The following is a 27,978-nucleotide window of genomic DNA, read 5'->3' as shown; positions in this document are numbered from 1 at the left end:
AGCGATAACTAAGCTTGAAAGATATCGATATTTCATTCGCTGTTGCTTAAATTTTGTACTGTTATTATTTCGATAATCATCTAGTGGTCCACTTGTGCTGTGAGCCACTGTGCATAAGCAGAAATATCATCAACAGTGACCACCACTTGCGCCAAAAGTCTGTGCGATTGCGCAGAGAGAGCAAAGGAGAGTGAATCCATGATACAATTATACAAGGTAGTCTCGTCGGAAAAAGCTGTCCGACTTTAAACATAACAATGAGTGCGAGTGAAAGAGTCTCAGCACAGCAGTGTGAGCGAGACGACAATGAAATGCGCATTAACCCTTATACGATGATATTAATATTTACATATTTTGAAGCTAATATTAATGTCTTTTTGACATATTTCTAAAATGTAAATTGTTTACGAACAATATTAATAATATATATGAGAATTCTCTAATTCTCGAAATGTTTTAATTCTATCCGTGTATACGGCATACATTGCAAAATGTCGTTTTCCACAAGGGTTAATTGCAGAAAAAAATTCGCCCGCAGACAAACTCTTGCGTCGAAAAACGAATGCGTACTGACGAAAGCTTTTGCCGACGAGACTACCTTGTATAATTGTATCATGAGTGAATCTATGCGCGTCCCGGATTGCTGCCAGCTGTAAAGAGAGCGAGAGAAGGAGAGCGACTACGTAGTATTACACATGGCCAGTAGGCGGCTACGTAGGAGGCGCAGCTAGGTGCAGCAGCAGCAACCCTGCCGCTCTCCTGCTGGTCTGCTGCTATTGCTGCTGCTGCTGCGCGCTTTTCACTTTCCGTTCTTTCAGTTTGTCGAGAACGTTTGAACGCAACGGGACTTTTGGAAATCGTGCGTGCAGGCGAACCCCAAAAAAAGCTGAGCGAACAGCAAAAAAAAAGAAAAGAGAAAAAAAGAATTCCAAATTGCAAGCAAACGCGCTGAGGAAGAAATGTGCAAAAAAATAGTGCAAAAATAAAAGCCAAAAGCGCGTCAAGCGAAAATGTGCGGGCAGCGTGAAAAAAGCTAAAACGAGAACAAGTGTAAAAATGTAAACTACAACACGCACACACACAACCGCACATCGCATACGTGAATGTAAGTGTAAGTGCCTGGTTGTAAATGTGTATATGTATTTGGGTATATGGGTTTGTGTGTGTGTGGCATAACAATGACCACAGACACTAGAGTACTACAGCAAGCAGCAGGCAGCAATAACACCAAATGCTTAATGAAATATGCATAAACTAATTGTTTAATAAAACAGATTGAGGCGGAAAATCCATAACAATGAAAATTAAACGCTCCACATGTGTGTCTGAGTGTGTATGTGTGAGCGACTTTTTTCTATACGGCTACTGCGTGAGTGTGTGCGTGTATGTGGGTGGGTTAGAGTGTGTGTGTGTGGCAACATTCGTTTGCTTTTTTGATTTGTGAAAATGTGTGTATCCGCGCGAATGTTGTTGTTGCTCTTGTTGTTGTTCTTGCACGACGAGACGACACAGTCGGTCGTCTCGTGTAGGGACACCTACAAACAACACAAAATACAAGCCAAAAAGGAATACAAAATTGTCCTTGTGAAAATTCATGTTCATAATAAATGTAGACATTATAATTAAGTTTTTTTTTTTTTTTTAATTTTAATTACGCTTCGTTGCGTGCAAGTGCACGGTGTTGGCCTAATTAATGTGCGCCCGCTTTTTATTTTAATGTGCAACAAACAGCAGTAGCAACAAAAAGTCATTCAACAAAAACTAACGTTGACGGCCACGGCGGCTGTGTTGTGCGCTCTCAGTGTGTGAAAGTGAAGGTCGTCTGTAGGAGAGAAAGAGCGCACAGTATCAGCAGCGAAGGCAGCAGCTAAGTCCAAACAGTCCATTTGCTGGAGCAAATGTGCGAAAAATCCTTGGCTTGGTTTTTGGCGCAACAACAAAGCCACATTAATACGCAGACACCAACACCATCCCATACACAGTGCATATGTGTGTACACTTGCTCACACACACACACACACACACACACACATATATGTATATATAGCATAATGGTTTATGTGCACGTGCCTTTGTGTCGGTGTCCTGCTTGTGTGTGTGTGTATGTGTGTGTTGATGACGCGCTCGATGCACAGCAGCTGCTGCTGATGCTGCTGCGTGTCGTCCTGCATTTGGTTTTACTTATTACTGCTGCCGTTGTCGTTGCCATTGCCGTTGTATTATCAACACAGATGGAAATCCCATGAAAGCTTTAAACTGTGCTTAGGCTTAACGGTCTTTTTTTTTTGCGCTAGTTTTCAAGGATTTTGCAAAGTGCTGTGCACATAGTAACCATTTAATATTAGCAGCATGAACATGCTGATAAGCACTTCTACTTTCACTCGGCTATTTTTATCAATAAGATAAAAAATAAAACACTTTTATAGGAAAGAAATATTTGATTCAATGTAATATTCTAAATATATTATTAATTACAATTTAGTTGTTTAGGTCATTTATGAAAGAAAATAAAGTTTCTGTTCTTTTTACCATTTTTTTTTTGTTATTAAGTTTTGAAGAAAGATAATTTAATAATCTAAATAAATAGTTTGGCTAGACACTTTATTTTAGCAATCATTCGCACTCTAAAGTTTACTTGGTTATTTATGGGACACGAACAAACTAATTATACAAATTGAAATTCTAAATATGAAATTGAATAACGTAACTAATAAGTTTTTATAAAATTAAATTCTTGTACTTTAACTTAGTTCTTTCTGCGACGCAAAGAAACTATTTTGATCTGAAGTTAATTTAATGTAATACTTTAAATATAAATTAAGAAACTTAATAATTCAATTAGCTTTTAAAGCCTTTTTTTATTAAAGTAATTTCTTTTACTTTTAATTGGCTATTAAATGCGATATAAACAAATTATTTTTATCAATGTGAGAAAAACGCTTCACGCAAGAAACAATTTATATTTTCAAATTAAATTTTTAGACCATTTTTAAAAGAAAATTCCATGCAATAATTTCTTCATCATATATTTTGCTTAATGATGTTTTAAATCTTTATAAATCAATAATCAAAATTATCATTATCATTATCAATAAGATAAACAGATTTTATTTTCTAGCTTACTCATAGGTTTAACGTCTAATAATAATATATCACAATAATCATTTAGCAAACATTATCAATAAAGTAAACATAAATATTTTCTTCGACCTTCCTTCCGTACTAGATCTTTTAAATTACTCATCGATTGAACATCTACAAAAATTTGTTGTGCTGTTTACTCAAGAAATTTTCATAACGCTGTGATTCTGTATTTAAATTGTTTTTTAGTTTGGCTAAAAATAAATAGACCATGACTTCTTGCACTTTTTTCACATTTCATACAATATTTCATAAATAAATCATAAAATGTGCTCATAGGTTGTTTACAAAATAATTGTGTGTGGTTCAATATTCCAGCACAACCTTGAAAAATGCCCACGAAAAAAACATAAACATAATTATTGTTTTTGCCATTACTCATATTTCGTGCGGCGAACACAAATTCTTCACGATAGTAATTAAAAAAAAAAACTTAATCAATAAATTTGCTAAATATTGTAAGCAAAATTGGCGAACAAAGAGAATTCAAGAAGAATTCTGCGAAGGTGCGAATATAAATCAAATTATTTGTTTAGATTTGTTTTTGAAAAAGGTTAAAGTTAATAGATTTGATTATGGTTGATGTTTATGAAATGTTTTAATCGTACTTGAGAAGCTTCTCCGATTGGATTTAATGCTCATTGAGACTGCTTGACAACCCTGAATTATATCTGCCACACTCACACACTCACAAACACACACACACACACGCAAGCAAACAAACACTTCTGGTATGTAAGGGTTTTATACGTAGATATAATCACATTTCACGCATGAAAGGCTTAGCGAGCCTACATAAATTACGCCATTGCCTTGGCCCTCCCCCTTCCTCTTTCCCTCCACACATCCTGCATGTTATCCTAGTTTGGGTCACTAGCACGTTTTGGTTTCGGTTTCGTTTTCATTCGGATTCGCCTTTTTCAGTGGCGCGTTAAATGCGAACGTAAAGTTTTTCGGTGCTGTCGATGCGTTCCACCGATAAGCACAATTATACACTTACCCACACTCACACACACACACACACACATGTGAGTTTTATGGCTCTTGCAATTAATTCGAATGGCCGATTGTAAAATCCAATAAGTTGCACATGTCCTGCCCACTGATTCCCAATGGGGCGAATCGTCCAGCATCGTCTGAGGTGCCTATCTGATTGTCGAGCGTACTACGCACGCAATTTAAATAATACATCAGCTTTTGGCAATCGAATGTGCTGCTGCCTGGCAACAACGTGACGTATACGCAATGTTTTAAATTAATAATAAGCATACGCAACGTTGGCCCAATAGTAACGAAATGTGGCTGATTACCTCAATTGACACAATTCTCACCATAGTTTTCAATAATTCAGCCGAGCGTTTTCTTTAAGGCATTCGAAATTTTGATCAACACATTTGTCTGGCTAGAATTTCGTGTATTGAATTGGGATTCATCAATCAAGCTATCGAAACTGTTGTTTATTACGCCTGGGTCATCAATTGTCATGTCCTTACTTAGAAATGTCATTTAGGCCTGTTTATAAATGATGAATCAACATTCTAAATATCAGCAATGAGCATGGTTTTGGCCTGGGGAAAAAAAGAAAGAACCGAAAGGAAAAAAACCCCACCTCAATTGAGTTGTTGGGCCACTGGAGAAATGGATACATAAGCGCTACTTAAGTAACCCGGACGCAAAATTATAAAATGTTCATAAGTCCCAGAGACAAACAGCAAAACGTTTTTGATGTTGAGCCGACAACGAAGAAGATGCTACAACCAACAACGACGACGACGACGACGACGACGCAACGATGATGGCGTCGACAACGAGGCGAAAGACGACGACCCACCGAAAAGCAAAGCAAAGAAACGAAACGAAACCAGAAAAGAAAAGAAAAGTAAAGGAAAACCGCCTAGCGACCCAAACCCCAGAATCAACCACCCATATCAAAAAGTGCCGCCTCCCCCTTGGGGTCTCTGAGCAGGCGCAGACTCGGCTCTCCCAAAAAAAAAAAAAAAAAATATAGTCTCATTTTCTTTTTTGCATTTGGAAATTTTCAATAGTTTGGTTATACGAATGCCGCCAACGCAGAGTCCAACAAATTAAAACATACACAAATTGGTTGTAAACAAAATTTGGAAGCAGCAGCAAAAGCAGACGGATGGATTTTGGCTTGGTTTTAGTTGCGTTGTTATTGTTTAAAAATAGAACACAACTGAATGTAAACATTGTTAACTTAATGTCCATAAAAATACAATATTCTCGAATGCACATCCCCCCAACCCCAACCCCAACCCCAACCCCAACACTCGCACTCGTCGTTGTAATCGTAAAAATGCGTTTATGAACTGAAAGCAATTTTTAGTTTCATTTTTAAATGTTGCACTGTCCCCTTTTCTTTTTTTTTTTCCAATATGGCTAGGGATTTTGGCGGTTCCGGTGGTCAAAATGTTGGAAATTGCTGCCGCTAGAGAGGGTGTGAGAGAGAGAGGGAGAGAGTGTGTGCGTGCGCGAGAGAGTCAGCTACAAAGAGACCAAGAGAGAGAGAGTGACAATCTGAGTGGGAGAGAATAAAAATAAACGCTAGTTGCGGAGCAAAAAACCAAACTCATAATAATGCTGGTAATTGGGTCCCTCGAAAAAATAAATGCACAGGATTTCCGTAGATTTTACGTGTATTTTGTACATTAATGCCTAACTAGCTGCCGAACGGATGCGAGAACGTCACATGAAGAGGGGCTTCAAGAGGGGTTGGTTTAAGGCTGGTAATGGTAATAGGTTGTGCGCAGTACTCTACAATAAACACAATCTAAAAAAAAGGAAAGAACAAAAACAAAAGCGTCGCGCAAAAAATAAAGCTACAAAATAATAGGGGAAATGATAAAGGCAGAATTTTTATCTCAAGTTAATATGCGAATTGTAAATACACTTTTAGATAAGAGTTGGGAAAGCATCAAAACAAAAAAAGCTGAATTTCCATTTTAAATTACTATGCCAATTGTAAATTTTCTTTAATTGTATTTAAATTTTAACTGTTGAAGTCTAAATAAAGTAAAAAAGTTTCTTTCGTGTTTGCTCTATATAAATTTCATTGCGAAGAACTCATTAAAAATGAAATTAACACCTCTTTAATGAAAAACTGTGGCTTCAAATGTCAAGGTTATTTATAGTATAATAATAATTGGCAGTGAAAACTTGGCTGCTTTTTATTTGAAAGTTGCATTGGCCTTAAATATTGTGTGAAACATTAGATGAAAAATATAATATTTGATTCATTGTCAACGTTTTAAAAGATAATAATAAGACAATTACATTTTACATTTAAAAGTATACATATATTTGATGAATCATAATTCCATTTAACTATACAAATTTTATTTATTTATTCCCTGATAATTCTTTGTTTTTTCCTACAATCTTCATCGATTTCAAATCCTTTTAATTTTCTTTTATTTTCATGTTTCTATAATTGATATTGTTCTGTTTAATTTAACTTAAATATATTTTGTGGCACGCTGATTACTTTTTAATGGATAAACAATTAAATACAATCTCAATTACGCTCAAGGCAATTATTAATGTTGACTTTCGTGAGGTAGAGCTGAAATCAATTTTATAGCCTCCCATTCAAAGATAGCGCAAAATGTTTGCATGACTGCCATCAATTAAATAGATCTTCTTTGATTTGTTTATTGTTGTTCTATTCATAATTGCGGTTTGGCAATTGTTTATGTTTTATGGACGTCGCAAAACTCAAGAACAAGTCAATCACCCCGACTATTTGAACTCTCTCTTTCTTTTTTTCGCGTTTTCTTTTCGCTTTCTGTGTTTTTTTTTCGTTTTTGGCAAGGGCGAAGACAAATTGTATACAATGTTGGTTTATGGGCGCGCGGTGCGAATGGATGGATGTGCATCATTATAAAAACGCTGGGGCATTGTTTTTAGCAGATGTTGTTGTTGTTGTTGTTGATGGTGTTGACTGTGCTGCACTCTCGGGTTGAAGATAGAGCAAATTTGTAGCATAACCTTGAGACGCAAAATGCGCGAAAAAATAAAAACAAATAATTAGGCATGGGCCAAGCGAGAGTTGTCTCAAAAATAAGCTACGCAAATAATTAATGAAGCCTGCAAAAAAAAAAGGACATGTGGCGCCTTTGTTTAGCTGAACGGAAGTTCTTCCCCTCTCCTCTTCCTTCCGCACACTTTCTGTTGGCTAGACTGTGTGTTAGGTGTTGTGTTTTTGGGCTGCTGAGGCTGGCTTTTGCCAACCATTTGATGTTTGACAATTTATTTTGATGGCGCACAACACGCACACGTCAATTCAATGTGGTTGCTGTTGTTCTCGATGTTGTCGTTGTTGTTGTTGTTGTAATTGTATAACTATAGCCTAACATCGGGCGCCGAGTCAACGACGTCAGCAAGGCGACGCGACGTCAACATCAATGGAAGAGAGCAAAGCAAACGGCATTGATTAATTTCCATTTGGGGCACAGTAACCGACCGAAAGCAGCAAGGTCGACCTATGCCAGCAAAATTGTTGATAGGATAATGTGGCATTAAAACATTAAGGCGCGACATTAAGGCTGCTGCGGGGAGTTCGGAAGCAGAGGGAAGTGGGGGGGGAAGCGGGAGCATTGGGTGATTCTATTTGATTGAGGCGTTGAGGTAAAGTGCCACAGCAGCAGCTAGAGTGCCTCTGTATGTGTGTGTGTGTGTTTGGGTGTGTGTGTGTGTGTGTTTATGCCGAGCTGTCAGTCTATCAAGCGTTGAATCTGTTTGAAGAGCGTGTCTATGCGTATGTGTGTGTGTGTCAAATGATGTGTACATTTATGTGCGCTGATTTTGAGTGATAAGCGGGTGGCGATTGGACACTTGGAGCTGACAACATCTCCTCACAGCGTAAACTACGAGCATAAAATGCAATTACTTTATTACATTATATCGAATATAAAAGCAAAGTCAAGACCCCGCCCCAAATGCTAAAACAAAGCTAAACGAGTTTCGTTTGCCCAACTAAATGTCCTTGTGTACTCGTATTTGCTTCAAGAGCTTTTTACAGAGGGAAGCTGTTTGTCGTCTCTGCTATAGGGTCAGATTGATTGATCTAGGATTTTATAAAACCAAAAACTGTATTTAAATAAAAACAGACTTAAGAAATATTTGCTGGGAATTCAGTGACTGAATGTAGTCTATTCACTTTTAATTATTTAGATTGTGTGTGTTTGAATTCAAAAATTAATAAAAATATTTCTCACTTCATTGAAATCCCTTTAAAATCTAATAATTTTTGATTACTTAATAATTTTCTGCATTTAATTACTTTTATTAAATCAACAGTATTCCCTATTTTCAATACTTTTAAAAATAATTAAACAATATTTTACAAATGTTTCTATGAAGTGCAGAAATTCAGGAGCAAAATGTAGGCGACTCATTTTGAATTATTTAAAATGTGTGCTTAGAGTTAAATAATTTTATTATTATATGGCCATGACAACCCTTTTATCGGGTCTCGGCCTGAAGCGCAATGTGCCTCCACGCGTCTCTATCCTGAGCGCGCCTTCGCCAGTTGGTAACACCAAGTGGGGACAGGGGTTAAATAATTTTAAAATCAGTAAAAAGATTTCTCAGTTCAATAAAAAAATATGAATATAAATCTTGGACTAGAACCTTGTTTATTTAAAATTTCTTATTGGTTTTCTGAATATATTTACTTTTATTAAGACAACAGTATTTCTATCAAAAATAACATATCAAATAAATATATTTAAATTAAAGCATAAATGACAACATGATTTGATTCAGTAGCAAATTGTAGTCTATAAATTTTAAAATATTTGAAATGTGTTTTGAAGCAATTGACTTAAAAATCAATAAACAGATTTCTCACTTCATTGGAAAAGTTTATATTTCTTGAGATAAGTTTATTTGTTGTGTGATTGGTAATTTTATTACCTAATGAATTTGTTATTGATTTTGCTCTTTTATATGTGTATTTTTATTAAAAATGTCAGTATTTAAATAGAATTCCTTATTTGCAATACTTACAAAACTCTTTTTCAGAAATATAAAATTTAAATTCAATTCATTAAAAGCAATAATGCCCAGAATTATGTCAAAAACTTGGATGGCTATAGACTTTACTTTGTTAATAATTGAATGTGCAGTAAATTAAATATCTGATATACATACATATCAATTTCAAAATTAGATTTCACAATTTCTTATATTATTACGCCTATGTTTAATATATCTTTAAATTGTTATTTACACATTTCTATTCTAATAATAATCGTAGATATCCAATCACCAAATGTACATAAGTTAAGACAATCTATCTTTCTCATTTTTAAATTATATGTTTACCTTCATTAAATTTCAAAACACATTTCTATTGCAATAATAATTTTTAGATGTCTGTTTACTGAATGTACATGAACTCAGCTAAGCGTTAATTAATGTTCTGTTATACAATGGCATTAGATTTAATGTTACGCCATTCTCGTGGCTACTTTCCGCTATATCAATTTCAATCTGCTTCTTTTGTTTTCGCATTTCCCATTTTGGGCTGTGGGTGAAATGGAAACACTCTAACACCTGACCTCGGAGAGCACAGGTCAAACTTGCGTAACCTTAGCCAAAAAGCCATCACCTATTAACGGCATCGAGAAACGGCCATCAAATAACTAATAACTTCTAATGGCATTTGCCATGGCTTCGACTGCGACAACGAACGAGATGTTCCTTCGGTCTTTGGCTCCACGCACCTAAGCTATAAAAGCCACATTCTTTACTCCCCGCACTCCGCCTTCGTCAAGTTTAGATCTGCATTAATAATAATATTTATAATCCATTTGACAGCGCCCATAAATATGCAAACACTTCTTCCCCCGTTTTATACAATTCAATTCACAAGACTCGCTCGGATCGATTGTCAACCAGCAACAATAACAATAACAAGAACAACTATCGTGCCAGTCATACTACTCGTAAATATTATATAAATCAGAGAGCCACATTATATGGACTTGAAGAGCACGCCAGCAATGTGACATTTATGGAAACAAATGACTTTTTGTCAAACGACTCAAGACGAATGCCACAACAGGAGGGGGGGAAAATTCGAAAGACACTCGAAGAAGCGAGGCAAAATAATGTTTGCGTTTTAATTGTAGTTGGAAAATGACTTTGGGACCGTTTCGGGGTGTTTACTGTGTAGAAATGCACATAAATTTTAGTACGAAAATACGCCAAGAACAGCACCACCCAACCACTGAACCACTGAACCATCCAGTCATTAAGCACCACCCACAACACAACACAAAAAAAAAAAAAAAAAAACGCCAACGCTCTCAGACAGATGGAAGCCAGTCGGTTGATTGCTCAGTTTCAGTTGGTCAGTCAGTCAGTCAGACAGTCAGTCAGTCAGTCAGTCAGTCAGTTGGTTGGTCGATAGATTGGTTTGCTTGGTCGATTCTTTTTTGGGGAAAGTACAACAGACTCATTAAACTGGTGGCGAGTATTCAACGATGTTTGCTCTTTGGGGGCAGCTGTGGCCATTCTCCTAGCATGTGCATGTGGCTCGTTTTTAGATGTTTAGACAACACAACTTTGAATGTTGGCGTCTTGTCTGCATTATGAGGATGAGCTGAAAACTCTGCTCTGCTCTATTCTGTTCTGTTCTGTTCGAAAATCAACAATGTAAACAAAAGCTAGAGCATTTCCCCCGGAATGCTCTTCGAATGTTTTTTGAGTTTTATGATTCGATTTAATACATTTGTTAAACCGGAAATGCCAAAAGATTTTCCCAACCGATAGCATAAAAAAAACTGTGTTTGTTGTATATTTCATAAAATTTCATTGCAGGCATATGCAAAAAACACAAAAAAAAAAGAAAGAAAGGCGCCATATATTGCTCGACACGTGTTGAATGTTTATCGCAAATCTGGAACGTTTCGCTAAAAAGAATTTACTGCGAGTATTTTTTGCTGAGTTTAAGTATGTTTAAATCTGCATAAAATGGAAATCAGCTTTTCGCTTTTTATGCGACGAATTGTGTGGGTAGTTTTGCTATTTACGGATACAATCTTAACTCTTGCAATTTATTTTTGTTTGAGAATTTATAGAACAATTTTAAAATTATCCTCTTTAAGTATTCAAAGAGGTTAGAGTTTCATATAAATTCAAAAATGTCTTATATTTTTCATAACTTTTCTTTTAACTTTCGCTTTTAAGAATTATCTTTTCTGTTTTTAATTTAATCAAGGAAATAATTTTATCGTCATTATTATTTATTGTCATAGTTTTTATTATAACTTATATTTTAAGCTAATAGGTGAACATAATAAATAATGATTTCAAAACAATTAAATTAAAATTCGGAATCAAAATTAAATTAATAATGATTAGTGACTATTTCTTAAGCAATAAACAAATGCTTATTATTTTTAGTTATTGCTTCCAGTATATTAAAAATTTATTAAGAATAAAATTTTATATTTTTGATGTCTGTTTAAGAACCGTTCTTAATTTTCAAAAAAGTTTTCTATTCCGTATTTCTGTATTTAAATACTTCTTTATTTCTGTTTTAGTGAACAAAAGAGTCTAAATGAACAGACTTATGATTTCTTTTATTGAATCATTATTAGTACTATTTAGTTCTTTTATTGAATCATTATTAGTACTATTTAGAATTCAAAATTAAATAACTTATGATTAATGATTATTTTCTATGCAATAATTTAGGAAATAAATCATTAATATTTTCGTCAGCTGTTTCGTTTTAAAGCGTTCTTTGTTCAATTCATAAAAAGTTGCTAAGAATAAAGGATTCTATTTTTGGTGTCAGTATAAATACACTTCTCAAATTTCTAAAGGATTTTCGCTTGCGTCATTTAGTATTCCTCTCTTCGATTCCTTCTTTATTACTGCCCATGCAGTTGTACTATGTTATAATTGTTGACAACTCTTTTTGTTTACTCGAGTGCTGGAAATGCTGGCGTGAGGGCATTTCTATAATTACATTGCTTTTTCATGTTCTGGATGCGAAGAAACCAAAAATTGCACAATGTTTACATAAAGTGGCATTCCGAATCTGCCGCACACACACACACACACACACACACACACACACACACACACAGTGCGTGGGTGACACTTTGGGGCATTGCGCATACGTATTTGTGTGTGTGGGTTGTGCGAAACTTTTCCGAATGTGTGTGTGTGAGTGCGAGTTGTGTTTTAACTTATTGCGAAACTTTTTTGGCAAAAAACTTTGTATTATTTATTCTGTTGTTGTTCTTCTTCTTTTGCCAATTGCAGTGCTGCAGCACAGAGAGAAAAAAAAGCAGAGAAGCGACAGCAAAGCAAAGCAAAGCAAAGCAAAAATTTTCCATTTCCCCGACGCGCACAACAATAAAGCGAAAATGACAGCAATACGTTTAAGCAATAAGAAAATGCTTGGCCAGCAGCGCCAAATGACAACAACACCAACAAAAGCAACAACAACTACAACAAGACAACATCAATAACTCAAGATGAAATGCAAGGAAAGAATAGAAGCGACAAAGTAAGCAAAGTGAGTTAGAGGAAAACCCAAAAAGCAGAAGAAGAAGACGAAGAAGAAGCAAAGAATTACTACTTTACTCAATCAAGCAAGTTGAAATAAATTAAGCTAATTAAATCAAAGAAGCTGCCGTTAATGTGTGAAAGCTTTAACTAGAACTAAGTCCAAGTGAGCCAAAGAAAAAAAAGAGAAAAACTTCAAATACAAGAAGAGCAAAATCAAGAGAAGCTCAACGAGAAAGAGAAAGAGAGAGAGAGAGATCAGAGATCACAGTGAAGCCTCCATTGACCGCCGAATACCTCGTGAATCGCCTCGTCCCACCATCCCTCCTCCCACACAAAGAAACAACAAACAAATACGCCCCGTGATCGTCTTGGGACACTGAAACATTCCACCACACAGTATGGCCTCGGTCGCCGCTTGGCTGCCCTTTGCACGGGCGGCGGCCATCGGTTGGGTGCCGATTGCTACGCATCCATTGCCACCGCCTCCCATGCCCAAGGATCGTCGCAAAACGGACGACGAGAAGCTGCTGATAAATGTCTCCGGTCGTCGGTTTGAGACCTGGCGCAATACGTTGGAAAAATACCCGGACACGTTGCTCGGGTCGAACGAACGGGAATTCTTTTACGATGAGGATTGCAAAGAGTATTTCTTTGATCGGGATCCGGACATCTTTCGGCACATACTCAACTATTATCGCACTGGGAAATTGCATTACCCGAAACACGAATGCCTCACCAGCTACGACGAGGAGCTCGCGTTCTTTGGCATCCTGCCGGACGTCATTGGGGATTGCTGCTACGAGGACTATCGCGATCGGAAGCGTGAGAATGCCGAGCGCCTGATGGACGACAAACTGTCGGAGAATGGTGATCAGAATTTACAGCAGTTAACCAACATACGCCAGAAGATGTGGCGTGCCTTTGAGAATCCACACACATCGACCAGTGCGCTGGTCTTCTACTATGTCACCGGCTTCTTCATTGCCGTCTCCGTCATGGCCAATGTGGTGGAAACAGTGCCCTGCGGCCATCGGCCCGGACGTGCCGGCACCTTGCCCTGCGGCGAACGCTACAAAATCGTATTCTTCTGCCTGGACACCGCCTGTGTGATGATCTTCACCGCCGAGTATTTGTTGCGTCTCTTTGCGGCGCCCGATCGCTGCAAGTTTGTGCGCAGCGTGATGAGCATCATCGATGTGGTGGCCATTATGCCATACTACATTGGTCTGGGCATCACGGACAATGATGATGTTAGCGGCGCCTTTGTCACGTTGCGTGTGTTCCGCGTTTTTCGCATTTTCAAATTCTCCCGCCACTCGCAGGGTCTTCGCATCCTCGGCTATACGCTCAAGTCGTGCGCCAGTGAATTGGGCTTTCTGGTCTTCTCACTGGCCATGGCCATCATCATATTCGCCACGGTCATGTTCTATGCCGAGAAGAACGTGAATGGCACCAATTTCACATCCATACCGGCGGCCTTCTGGTACACAATTGTCACCATGACGACGTTGGGGTAAGTAAAAAATAGAATATAGTTTAAAGAGGAATTTTTAGAGAGTTTATTAATGCTTTAAGAGGAGGTAAAACAACCTCACATAAACCATTCCTTAAAACTTTAATGAGAATAGCCTTAAAACTTAGTCGACAACTTTAAACTTGTTCTCATACTATTTGAAATAGTTGTAACTTATTCCCCTCCCATCATTTTCTTAAAGCACCTAGTTAGAAAATTATTCCCCTCCCATCATTTTCTTAAAGCAAAAATTTAGAAAATTAGTTCCGGCGTAATTGAATATAAATTCAAACTTTTCGACATTACACATTCAAGAAATCCCACGCGGCTATTTCTCGATTGCATACTAAATTTTCTAAGAAATAAACTGTTTACTTGCAGTGTTCATGGGAGATTTCTCCTAAGAAAGCTTCCTCCACGGAAATTCCAACAAATGTCACCCCCTTCCGGGAGGAATTTTCAAAAATTCCGCTTTTAGTGCGCACTTAAGAAAACTGCAATATCTAGAGAATTCAGCTAGCTATTTGCAAGTAGTTCAGTCGGTAAATCAATGTAGTATTTTATGTTCAAAATTATATTCCGCTAAGAATTAATGTGTCTTTGATTCAGTTGGCTAAAACCGTAGAAAAGTGCTACACATACGGTATAAATCTTTACTGCCGAGGCTATGAGCTGAATGGGCAATAAAAACTTTTATGACTTTTTCATGCTCATACTACATATATCATTACTGACCATAAAGCTGATACTATTTTTATGTTTTGAATTTCGCTAAGTAGTTGTATAGCTGCTGTAATCAATGATAATACTGTTCAGCCTTGGATTAAAAGATTTAAAGTAAGCTTGCTCTGAAAAGTATGCAACAAATAGTTGCATTAGAAAATAAAGGCAAAATTCAGTATTTTCATTGAAAAAAGTAAAAAGTAAAGTAATATTTGCTAGTGTAGAAGTAGAAAAAAAATGTAAAGAAGTCGTGTGTGATCGTCTGTCAAAAGTTATTGACTTTGATATACCCGATACTCCTTATAAATTAAAGCAATATAGAGAGCCCTATTTGGTATATCGATATACTATTGCGTTCAAAATATACTATAGAGTAGAAAATATATCAGCTCTATAAAACAATTTCTTAAATAACTTCTTTTGGCCAGAATGTTTTCCTATAATACTTAAACAGCGAAAAAGAACAAAAAATGGAAATTTTCATTTTATTTCATTATTGAATCTGACAGCTTTACAAGTTACTCATTAAGCAATTCTTTGCATTTTGAAATACGATTTTTCATGTCGTATCCTCGTCTTTCAGCTACGGTGATATGGTGCCGGAGACAATAGCTGGCAAAATAGTTGGTGGTGTTTGCTCGCTCAGCGGAGTGCTGGTCATCGCCTTACCTGTACCTGTTATTGTATCGAACTTCAGTAGAATTTATCACCAGAACCAGCGCGCAGACAAGCGTAAAGCGCAGCGGGTAAGTTGCATCCCATGCATCCCATGCATTCAAGCATTTCACGTTTTAATTGTTTCGCTGTAAATGCAGAAAGCACGGCTGGCGCGCATACGGATTGCCAAGGCATCATCGGGAGCTGCCTTTGTTAGCAAGAAGAAGGCGGCAGAGGCGCGCTGGGCTGCACAGGAGTCGGGCATTGAGCTGGATGATAATTATAGGGATGAGGATATCTTTGAACTGCAGCATCATCATTTGTTGCGGTGTCTTGAAAAGACAACGGTGCGTATACTTAACATGTCGATGTATTCTTTCTAGGATTCTCTTCGCAGGACAACAACGAACCGTGAAAAGAAAAGAAACGCAACGTGCGATATTTGATTTGTTGTCTTGATTTCTTGTTTCTCGTTTTCTCTTGTTCTCGTTCTCGTTTTCATTTACATTATTGATTTATCAGATGTCTCTGTTTTGTTTTCTATGTGTTCTCTTTTCGACAGATGTAGCAACATTTGAACATCTTTCTAGTAGAAAACAATTCTCACCTTTGCCTCGTGCTCATTAGGCAAGCAATGACAAGCCACACAGCAACTTGAACAACTGCAACTATACCAATAATTTAATACTACATACATATATAATTAATGCACAATATAAAATATTAAAACAATAAGAAACGAGGGATAACACAAGTCAACAAATGTTGTTTTGTTGTCTTCGATCCTGAATAAAGTTAAATATTAGCATATAATTTAGATACATACACATACTAAACACGCATAAATACGAGTACTTACAACTACATATAATAAAAAAAAAAGCATTTGAATAATTTAAACATAGAAAATGGTGTGCGAAATTCTACAGTTTATTTTCATTTTGTACATTTTACATTTGTATTCAATATAAATCGCAAAAATAATATCTAGAAATAATTAAAAATTTGTGTTTTGTGTATTTTATTTTCGTTGTTGAGTTTCGAAAGATTTTTCCATTCGTATCATATTGTTCACATGGATCGAATTCCAAACAATATACGATTATAAATCAAGCAAAAACAATCATACGTATTTATGACTCCTTTCTATAAATATCAAAGAGCGAAACGTAAATAAATTCGTGTTGCAAAGTAAGTGCTTTCGGTTAGTACTTAAATGCCATTCTTTTCGCTATTTCTTTCTTTGTATCTATCTCTAACTCTTTCCCCCTATCTTCATCTATCTCTCTCTTCCTCTGTATTTCTTTCATTTACGCGTACCAATTAAGTTTTACGATTTTGTTGTTCGTTTCTAAAGCTGCAAACGATTTGTGTTGAAAGCTATGCGCTGTGTTCTGTTTTAACTTAAGATTTTTTAAGTTCTTTTAATTGGCAATTATTGAAGAAATACAAAAAAAAGAGAATGCTTAAAAAAGCACCCAGCGAATGCTATAAGAAAGATCTGAAAAAAAAAAATGCCATCACCCACCACCCGCCACCACATGCAATCGATGGCTGTCAACACACTAAACTAAAAAAAAAAAACCCAAAAAATACTTAAACTAAATAAAGGAAAAAACATTAAAAAAATATTGAAAATTAAACAATTCGATTGCAAAAGAGCGCACAACAAATGGGCTAATTTATTAGAGATTTGTTTGTTGAATCTGTAAAATGATATTATGGAATTTATATGAGCATCACTTTGGAAAATTAATTGGATTCGATTCAAATTTATAATGCAGCATTCAACTGGTTAATATCCAGTTTGAGCATGTTTTTATGTGAATATAATTAGTTCAATTAAAAATCACTTAGGAGGAATTTAAATTTATGGTTTTTTAATGGGTTCAACTACTAAAAATAGATCTGATTTTAAAATGTTGCAATAATAATAAATTCCGCATACTTTTGTGTTCAATAGAGTAATTCTTCTTTCTTAAAAACATTTACAGAATCAACAGCACGAAATCTAAGAAAACCGTTTGATGTGCGTTTCAAACGTTTAAATAATAATTATTATAACTGTTAAACGAATCGGTTAAACGGTAAATCGCGTGCGCGTCCTTAACCGCTAACCAAACAATCGCTCGCTCGCGCTTGCTTTGAAATCCTTCTCCTGCTGCCTGGCGTTCGTTCTGCTGTCAGTCCTTTGCCCCTTCGCCGACCATGCCCACTCCCTCTCGCCCATTGACTGGCTGACTAACAACATTGTTCTCATTGTGTTAATGTAATATTGTCATTGCTTAGGAGCCGATACTAATCTCCCACCCCGCCCCCTCACCGACCATTATATTTGCCTTAACTTAATCGTACTTACTTTAAGCGTTCTAATGTTTGACAATTTTCCCCCCTGCTTTACTGTTCTGATTGTTGTTTTGACTAAACCTCTATAAGTACTTATTTATTATGATTACCATATATTATATTATATATACATGTAATATCCAATCCTGTGTTTGTCTTTATGTATGTATGTATGTGTGTGCGTGTGTGTGTCTGTGTGAGTGTGTGTAAAACCTGGCTTAATATCCCCCCACTCCTAAAGTATGTTTCTTTCTGTACATTTATGTCGAATTGTTTTGAAAGCAACAAAAAAAGAAAAAAAAACAAAAAAAAAAGTAAAACCAAACATTGTACTCTATGTATTCTACGTTTCTCTTTGTAAAATTCTTCTGGTACTCACACTCAAAATGCTCGAAATCATAAAGGATCGTGAATTTGTCGAGTTAGAAATACCATATAACGGCCAGCCAAAGCGACCGGGCTCGCCCTCGCCGATGGCCAGTCCCGCCCACTCGACGAACAGCGCTGCGGGTCTGTTGCAATCTTGCTGCGGACGCTGCTGTTCCCAGCGTTATCAGGTAAGACACAAACTGTAAATACTACTTACATACTTACTTACGTAATATCCTTTGTATACTTTACTGTTGTTTGTATGTGTGTGTTGCGCGTGTGCCTGTATGTGTTTCAAGTACAGGTGGGTGTTAAATTACATTTTTTTGTACTTAAGTATAATATACTTAGCTAAATGTTGCTCTTGTTTCTGTGTTCATCATGTACATTTCTAACCAACAACAACAACAACAACTACAACAATAATAACAAAGACAAGTACCCAAAACACAAGAGATTTTCTGGTACAGTTGCACTGCAGCCTAAAAGTATGCATCACTTTGACCTCCAGCCGCAACAAATGTTCTTTGTGAAAATATGTTGCATGCTTTTAGGCCGTCGGGATAAATGAGGTTTAGTTTTTGCTGAAATTGAAATTTTTGTTTAGAAACTCGTCGAAATGGGGTCGACTGACCTTGGGAATACGAAATAAAGCGAAGGATACTTGTGTGGACAATAGAATAGAAACAATATAGTTATCTATTGCAACAATTCTGTCACGCGTGCATGCAAAACAAACATTAAAAATGACTAGAAACATTAACTAAAATGATTTATACGTGTCCGTCTGCTATGGCACTTTATTCGAAGGACTGAACATAACTGTAGCTCTTGCATGTGTACTTTTTGTGTCTTTTGTGAAACTATTATAGCATTTCAATCTGCTTCATAATACCCCACTGAAGTCACATCAAATATGATTCATATCTCATATGAACCGGATGAAAGACTTTTATTTGCAATTTTTTGTTTAAACATTTTAATTGAAATCTGAGTGCGAAGATGCCACAACTGAAGCTGCAGATATTTACGAGTATGGTCACAAATTAAACTTTGTTGGCATTTATTTATGTATTTACAATATCTCGAAGTCGCATTTATCATTTGTTCGACCCATAATTTAATGCATCTCCTGCAAATGTCTTTCTTTTTTTTCTCATTTATTCTGCAGGCTTGTGGCAAGTATATGCCAGCTGCCAGCAATGCTCAAAATAGCCAAAACAATCAGCCAATGGATGGCACCTATCTGGTGGAGGCTTCGTTCTGAGCCAACGGTGGATAAGGCGGAGAAGCTGATGCTGAACTGGAGTTGATGATGATGATAAAGCTGACGATGATGCTGATTTACGTTTACATTTAGTCTAACTTGAAAAGTTTTTAAACTAAATTGAATTTGTTGTAGACACAAAACAAAACAAAACTAAACCAAAAAACATGAAAACAAAAACAAAAGTAAACAATGTGTAATCTAAAAATCTCTAAAATCTGATTTTCGAGTTATATGCAAAGTATATTTAATTAAATTTTGCAAAAAAACACCAAAATGCAAACATCTGAATGTGTAAAATGTAATTAAAATACAAACAACACGACGAATGAACAATACACAACAACACAAGCTACACATTAAAGAGGATAAACATAGAATGAGGAAAGATGATAGATGTATGATGAGTAGAAACACCCGAAAACTTAATTACCAAACGGCAAAGTCGGATTTGATTAGCGAGACCCCGTTAACAAATATGAAAAATAAGAAAATATATTAATAATATGCAACACTATTTACTTTATATAGGTGACAAGACAACAACAACAACACAAGAAATAAGCAACAGAAGCATTTTAGAGGAATTTACTGTGTATGTTTTTAAGCGGGCATTAACAAAATAAATTATAAAAAAAAAACAAATAACAACATAATAGAATTTGCAAATAGATTGAAGAAAGTAAATTAACGAACGTAATGTACACACTCAAGCAAGTTGCATTGGGTCCAAAAAAGTAAAACATAAAAACAAAAACAAAATGAGAATGAAAATTGCAAAATGAAAAATTAAACAAAATCGATAAGGAAACATTACCGCAAACATCGTAAGCAAACGATTTGTGTAGTAGCAAAAACCAAAAGAAAACATTTAATTATTATAAAAAAAAGTAAAATGAACAAATTTCACGTATTTTTTAAATGGTCCGTAGTTTAGTATGTATTTATAATAATGTTCAACTATCCACTATTATTTCTTCCAAGAGGCAAACCTTCCCAGGCCCATTTGGCCTGGCACCTCTTTAAGTACGTATTACTACTAGGAATTCTTATGATTTTCTTAGCGCATTCAAAATTTTCGTATATTATATATTTTTGATATAGTCCAAAAGGTTTCAGTTCAGTCATCTCTCTTCGACACACTCTCTCTCTCTGTCTCTCTATCTATCTATCTCTATATCTGTATCAGTCAAATAAATCGTACTCCAATGAACAAATCAAAATATTTCGAAAAAGCGTCTTAATAAAAACTTTCTTCCAAGAACTAAGTTATTAACTATTTAACTGTATATGTATGTGTGTGTAGGTGAGGCTTTAAATTGAAATTGAAGCATTAAAAAACCAAAACCAAAACCAAAAAAGAAAAACAAAAATACAAACTAAAACTAAAACTCTTAGCAAATTCTAACAAACTCAAAGTAAATTAAATATTTATAAATTAAACCAAATCAAACATTTAAAATTAGTTCAATACGTATTAAAAAACAAATAATAAAAATAACAAAATTGAGCTTGTATGTATGTATAATAAATTTACTATTATTATAATTATTATTATTATGATGATATTATTACTATTATTATTATGTACTTATTATTATGGTGTTAACTATTTCAATTGTATTTTTAACTCTAATTTCTAATACATTAAGTTCTACATTAATTTAGCAACAGTTTGTGCAACAACAAAGTATTGCAGTGAAAGAAAAACTATAAATGAAATGCAAACTCAAAACAACTTTAAATGATTCCAATGCAAAATATAAAATACGATGAATTTGGTTAACAATACAACAAGTTTTGGCCATTAGAGCTAACTCCTGTAGCGATATTCTAAAAGAAACAAACAAAACAAAAGCAAAACCAAATTAACTAAAAACTACAAAACAAAAAACCGAAAACAAAAACAAAAACTAAAAGCTATTAAGTACATTTAAAATTAATGAAACAAAAAAGAAACTATTCTGTTTTGATTTTTAGTGATATGTAATTCGAATTGACACCTATAAACTCTGCCATGGGTCTGTGTCTGAACAGAACACAAAAACAACAAAGAAAAAACTATAAAAAAAATTAATAATAAAATAAATAAAGAAATCTGTTTACTTCCACAACAACAAAAATGCGCGACTTCGTTTGCTCTCAGTTCTCTTTAAGCTCTGCTTTCTGTTCTCTGTTCTCTGTTTTGCCTAGCGACAGATCAATCGAAACACACAGAGTTGAGAGCAGCAGTTAACGGAAATTCCCACCATACATCATCGGCTATATAAAACTAGAGATCTATACTAGGTAATAACTAGTAGAATATGCACATCGTACCCCAACTGAATGCTGTTTGCTTTAGAGCAACTGAGAGACTTACATATATGTGATATAGTCAGATCGTTCGCTTTCACAGATGTATTATATATGTATGTTATATATAGGAGAGATATATACTTACTTGAATCAGCAGCTGTAATTTGTTTTATCCATAATGCACAGATGTTGTGCTTGATTGCTAGGCTGACTTACAAATATGGCTAGACTCATTTGCATAGCTCAGTCTTAGTCATTTATTTAGAGACAGATATGTTCATAATTTAGTGCTTACTCTCTCGATATAGGCCTCAACTTCAGTCAGCTGTGAAGGCTGGACATACTGGAGATTTTCTATAGTATCACGCAATAAATTATATAAACTAAGTATTAGTTTGAAATTTTGGCTTAAAATTCATTCTAAAGAGTAATATTTCAGACTTGTTTATATTCTTTTGTATGACCGAATATTCAGTTTGCCATTGAAAATCATCCGAACTAAAGACAGCTGTGTGTGACTAAAGCGATTGCATAACTCTCTCTTAACTGCTCGTCAACAAACAAATTAATATTTGTAGTTCTAATCAACAGCAACTGAAACCTAAGAGCTTGACAAATTGGTTTAATATTCATTCGAATGAGATAGACAAAAGATTCATTCATTAATTTGACTATTATTATTAATATGTTTATTATAATTATTATAACTTGATGGCACATTTAGTTAAATTTTATTATGCAAATGTTTTAATTAAATATATGACTGTATGAATATAAATAGTATATTTATTTTTATGTGTTTTTAATGATTTCTTTGTTTTTGCCTTTGAAAATAAAGTTTGATTTTATTTTAATAAAGCATGCAATTTTATTCCAATTATAAGATCACAATAACACTTATCAATTATTAAGATCTAATATTTATGACAGCTTTTGAATTTTGATATGCATTTTGAACACTTCAAATGGTGTCGTTAAAGTTAATAAGTGAATACTTTTTAGTTGCAATAAATTATACAGAAATATTTTTTAATTTTGGCGATTAATTACAGATTGCCAACTTGAGTTAGACCTTGAGTCATTTAACGCCTCAAGCTTAGAGTATTTCGAGGGTTTCTCTTTCGCAGTCTCTTTCATGGTCATCGCATCTTTTGAGTCCTCAAAACACGGAGAGACTTTCAATACTGAAGCAGTTGCCGGTTGCCTAGGTGAATACGAGGTATGACTTTGTGTGCCATATCGATTTCAACAAATCAGCTGCTCATTAGCAACGTCATTGAAAACGCAAGGCGAAAATAAAATAATAATAATAATAATGGTTAAAATTGAAGAGACAAAAATAGAAACAAAACGACGCATTCAGTACAACTTGTACTTAAAGCCCGTCACAAACTAAAGGTCGTTGCTATAGTGATTACTTTTTTCTTTATTCATTTTTTGTGTGCACTTTAAAACTTGCAACTTTTCGAAAGTAAAAACCATTAAGTTAAATATATGTAGTACTTCCATTGGCAATTAAATGCACATTTTGTGGAGGTCACCTAAAAATTAAAGCGATATTTTTGAAGGTGCTAAAAAATGATGCTTGCTCGTTTTGGGCACTGTTTTATTGAGTATACGCGCCGTGGTACGTTGAACAGACACTAATATTAACTTCGGTAAGCTAGCTTTATGACGTTATTTATCACTCATACAGCTAGATAACCAAAGACAACATAGCACCCTGCTTTGCACACAACTCTTGCTCAATTCCCAAATCCAACTGTCGCGATTTTTGCTTGGCAATTGCAATCGTTCACTTTTTTTTTTTTTTTTTATTTTGATGTTGGCTTTTTTGGCCTTCCAATTTCGCGCGCCAGTTTGTTAAACATTCACTCGATTAATGGATTCTGGTTTCTTCGGTTTTCTCAACTCTATACACTCGACTTGTCGAGTTGGTAGCGCCCACACGACTGCAGCAAATGTTGGAGACTGCCGACTGCCGATTGTCGATTGTCGACTGTCGACTGTCGACTGTCGACCGTCCACAACGTTATGTCTGTCGTCATCGTCGGCGGCCGTTTGTTATTTTGTTTTTTTGCGCAGGCGTCGCCGTCGACTGACATTGCATTGAGAAATGCTACGTGGAATTTTTATGCATTTTGCATAGGCAAACAACAAAACTCTGAGGAGGGGCCCCGTGAACACAACACAACGCAACTCTCTTAGCAACAACAACAATTGAGAAGAATAAAAAAAAAGGTCAAAGTTGGTCGCGCGCGCGTTCGTCCAGAACTTTTGTGTTTTGTAAGAATGGGGGGGAAAGATTGCAATGATTTTTCCTAAGCTACGTAAAAAAAAGAAAGAAATATTCCCATAAATATGCACGCTACGGCGATCAACAATTATGCCCGCGACCAAAAACCGAACGTCTCAGTCGGAGTCTCAGTCTCAGTCTCGGTCTCAGCAACAGAAAGCAGAAGCGTTTTCGTCTTCTTATTCTTATTGTTTCGGTTGGTCAAGTGACTGTAACTGGAACGACAACCAAGACGACGACAGAGTGGACGCGAAACCCACGTTGGTTGGGTGGTTGTTTGGCTGCTTGGCTGCATTGGCATTATAGCGCCGGCAAAATGTGTGTAAGCCAAGTGAATGGCTCACTGGCTGACTGGCTGAGTAGCTAGCTAGCTAGCTAGCTAGCTGACTGACTGACTGGCTGACTGGCCTTAGCTATGTCTACTGACTGCTAGACGAACGTTCCGTAACCGTAGGTTCCCACAATTATGCGCCTCGCTCGACTCGACTCGACTTGATTCAACTCAACTCTAAACTACACTTCACTTCACTTCACCTCCGTGTGTTTTGCCTGAGACCATTCCACACTCGACACTCATTGTAATAATCGTTGAAACATAAAGCGGCGGAAAATGTTGAAAAGCCTGCAAAATGTCTGAAATGTCTTACTTCACTTCTTTTCTGCTTGCTGTTGCTGTTTTATTTCTTCTCTTCTTTTCCACCACTTTACCACTTTGGTCAAATTGTGCAATGGATATGACGACAGTCGGCATAAGGCAAACTAACTAGTCGTAGTAGCAATCACTTATACGCTGCACACTTAAATGGAACTGTCGTAGAAGATGTCATTTGTGGATTACTTAAGGCTAATCGCTCAGCCAAGCACAGGTCTCGCAATGCAGAGCTCAACGCTCAGAGACCTTCCAGCAACCTTGCAGTTAAACGAGCTACGCTTGACTAAATCTCAATGAAAACAGGCTTACATTAAGCCATGTTCCTTTCGAATTTCTGCTGAGGATCAAACTCTGGTTTCATCCCTTAAGTTGAAAATTGATTGTGGTGAAGATATTTCAAAGAAGAAGTACAAAAAGTTAAGGAGTGGATTATGAAACACATAACAGATGAATTATTAAGAAATTTCTTCACTTGGCTAGTTTTCTCGAAATATTAAGTAACAGCTTGTTATCAAGTTAACGAACTAATTGTATACCTTCAACACAGCTCTTTCTTTCAATGTTAATTGCTGACTGCTTGTGTGTGATTTAAGCACGTTTTCTTCCATCTTCTGTGTGTGTGGTCGACGTTATAATAGCAAGTTTAGATCTTTCTACCTCGAGTAGACTTCAACATTCAACACTTTTGTGGACAGACAAACAAGCCGCGCCTAGTCTAGTCCAGGTCTTGGTCAAGTCTCTGTCAAGTCGTTGCTAACTTATAAACGCGCATAATGAGCCGACGAGCCGATGACGAAAGCGAGCTGTACAGATTTACTTTATACTATATAGTGTGTACTTATGTTGTATACTTGTGATCTTCGGCACGAAGTTGCTGCGCCTGACCGCAAAAAGACAAAAATGTCTGTGGTAGTTCCAAGAATAAATCATTCATCAAGATGTGGAGATACAACAGCAGACTAGAGTAGTATAATACTATATATATGTACATATATGCAAATGCGTGGACACGAGAGATGCCGCAATTGATTAGGCCGAATGAAGTATGGCATAGAAACAAACGCAAACGATTCTCAATTCTCAATTCTCCTCGATTGCTCGATTAACCGAAACCAACAGAGAAAAAAAACCGATCTTGATGCCGATTTGCCGATTGCCCCAAAACACGTTTATAACGAACGAGCGACGACACGAGCTGAAAAATTGCCTATGAATAAGCGATGAGGTCGCTGACGACGACGACGACGACGACAACGACGGACGAGATATTTGAAAATTCTGGAAACGTGTGCACATATCTATATACAGATTTATATATACAATATACGATATATCGTTGCTCTGTAGCCGGATGTATTCGTAGTATAGAGGAATTAAGTCTGTGTCTTCTGTTTAACATACCTGCAGAAACCCTTTTGGCGCCACTCAATTAACGATTTTCAGCTGTTGCTCTGGAAACTTTTAGAGTTGCTCGATCTTCAGATATATATGAGATAACATATATATATTTTAATTGCGATGAGGAGAGTGTTGTGTGACACACGTTTTGGTAACTGCACTTAAACTGCGAAACACTTGCGATTTGAATATTTCTCTTGGTGTTTTTTTTTTATTTAATTTGAATTTGAATTTATTTTCGTATAAGTTTTGTTGACACAGACAACAGACCCTAAGTGAGTGAGTGTGAGATGATGCTTGTGAGGCATATATATATAATATATATAGTTGTAGATTTTTTTTTGGTAGCGCTCTCCAATATGGTATATGCTCTATGCAGTGGCTGCTCTGAGGCACCGGATTGCGCTTTTGCACACACCTTCAACGCCGCCAAACGCTTCTAAACTAAATTCAGTTTTGGTAAAAATGCGACAAACGGGCTCCAGATCAGCTTCTTGAGACGCGCAGCTCGCTCGACTCGCGACGCTTGACGCTGGCAGCGACTGCGGCAGAGACTTTGCTTGCTGTATATAAAGATTGAAGTGTGAGTTGCTCTGTGTGTGTGTGTGTGTGTCTCTGATTCGCTTTGCGTTGGTGTAGCTCACGAAGACAACCACACGACGACGTCGACGACGATGATCCGATCGCTTACCTGTGCTCTGCGCTGCTCTCGACGCGTCGTCGACGTCGCTGCTTCTGCTGCCGCTGCTGCTGTTGCTGCTGAGCCAAGTTGGTTACCTGATTTTCGGGTTTTTGTTTTTGTTATTGGTTTCGAGAGCGCTCTGAGGCTATGATTTCCCGCCAAATGAGAGGCACAGGTAAAGACAAGTACAATTGTACATGCGTACGTATGTGTGTGTGTGTGTGAGTGTGAGACAAGGTGTACATATGTATGTATGATATATATGTACATATAGAATCGACATAACCTGGCGACTTGGCACAAAGACGCTGCCTAATGACGGTGTCTCTACTTAAGGCACTACACGAATGTGTGTGTGAGTATTTCTGTGTCTATTGCTATTGATTTTGAATTTCAACAATGCGGGTGAAAAATGTTTGAAATTATATTGTACGCAGGCTAAAATTAACAAAAGTTAACAATATGCTGGATATACAGGGTGCCTTATTCGAAAGCTAAAGTAGTTAACGAAAACTTGATTGCAAGTTCACCAGATTTAACCAGCATCAACTGCTTGTATTGAACAGGAATGAACTACGACACCCTGTATATGGCAGCCATAGCCACAGCCAGCGAAAATAATCCAAGCTAAAAAACCAGTTAAACACACAAACGTGGACGTTTTTTTGTTTGTCTGCAGCAAATTGTTGCCTGGTAGGCAATGGCGCACAGTTGACTTTTGCCAAAAAAATACAAAAAAAAGCAAAACGAAAAAAAGACATGATAAAAAGAAACAAGAAACAGTCAACGCAAAAAAACCTACAGAAACTTGATCAAGAGTTAAGAGCAGCATTGAAGCCGAAGTTGAAGCCGAAGCCGGCCGTTTGACTTAGGCGGGTCTCAATGTGCGCTATACGCAGGGCGTGAAAATTGACAGCCGATGTTGGCTAATAGATTAATTTCACTTAACGATGCACTGTGCATATTTGTATTTGGGGAATACCTGTCTAAAGAAATTATATTATAGTTCATTGTTCGCTTCCACGAGCTTCGCTTGCCATGCACATTTTAATGATTTCGTTTTAATCAAGCGTTAAATGGATTT

General features: G+C 36.3%; 1 protein-coding gene and 1 long non-coding RNA gene across 8 annotated transcripts; one reads left to right on the top strand and one right to left on the bottom strand.

The window, feature by feature from the left end:
- Positions 1-797: 797 nt before the first annotated feature.
- LOC133841703 (potassium voltage-gated channel protein Shal) lies at positions 798-21,491 on the top strand. Of its 7 annotated transcripts, none has more exons than XM_062274379.1 (6): positions 799-1,105; positions 12,445-14,206; positions 15,513-15,675; positions 15,745-15,933; positions 18,337-18,489; positions 19,473-21,491. In XM_062274379.1, exons 2-6 carry the CDS (start codon positions 13,092-13,094, stop codon positions 19,566-19,568), a joined length of 1,716 nt encoding a protein of 571 aa, XP_062130363.1. In that variant the 5' UTR covers positions 799-1,105; positions 12,445-13,091; the 3' UTR covers positions 19,569-21,491. The 7 variants fall into 7 exon arrangements, with proteins under 7 accessions (XP_062130367.1, XP_062130368.1, XP_062130363.1 ...); XM_062274381.1 differs by having other exon boundaries at positions 799-1,111; positions 12,453-14,206; XM_062274380.1 differs by having other exon boundaries at positions 799-1,111.
- LOC133841705 (uncharacterized) lies at positions 16,115-27,384 on the bottom strand. Its single transcript, XR_009894330.1, has 4 exons — positions 26,904-27,384; positions 26,216-26,775; positions 22,012-22,200; positions 16,115-16,254 (listed from the first exon to the last, which is right to left on the bottom strand). It is a non-coding gene; the product is annotated as an uncharacterized LOC133841705 (long non-coding RNA).
- Positions 27,385-27,978: the final 594 nt, after the last annotated feature.

This window comes from Drosophila sulfurigaster, chromosome 3 (genome assembly GCF_023558435.1).
Source record: "Drosophila sulfurigaster albostrigata strain 15112-1811.04 chromosome 3, ASM2355843v2, whole genome shotgun sequence".
NCBI classification, from domain to species: Eukaryota; Metazoa; Arthropoda; class Insecta; order Diptera; family Drosophilidae; genus Drosophila; species Drosophila sulfurigaster.
The sequence above is the reverse complement of the archived record's forward strand: the minus strand, read 5'-3'. Positions and strand labels throughout refer to the sequence as shown.

Bases quoted from the DNA above. Each gene is read 5' to 3' on its own strand.
- LOC133841703 (XM_062274379.1), top strand. From the start codon at position 13,092: ATGGCCTCGGTCGCCGCTTGGCTGCCCTTTGCACGGGCGGCGGCCATC. The intron at 14,207-15,512 runs GTAAGTAAAAAA...CTCGTCTTTCAG, and splicing joins GTCACCATGACGACGTTGGG to CTACGGTGATATGGTGCCGG. The intron at 15,934-18,336 runs GTGCGTATACTT...GAAATCATAAAG, and splicing joins GGTGTCTTGAAAAGACAACG to GATCGTGAATTTGTCGAGTT.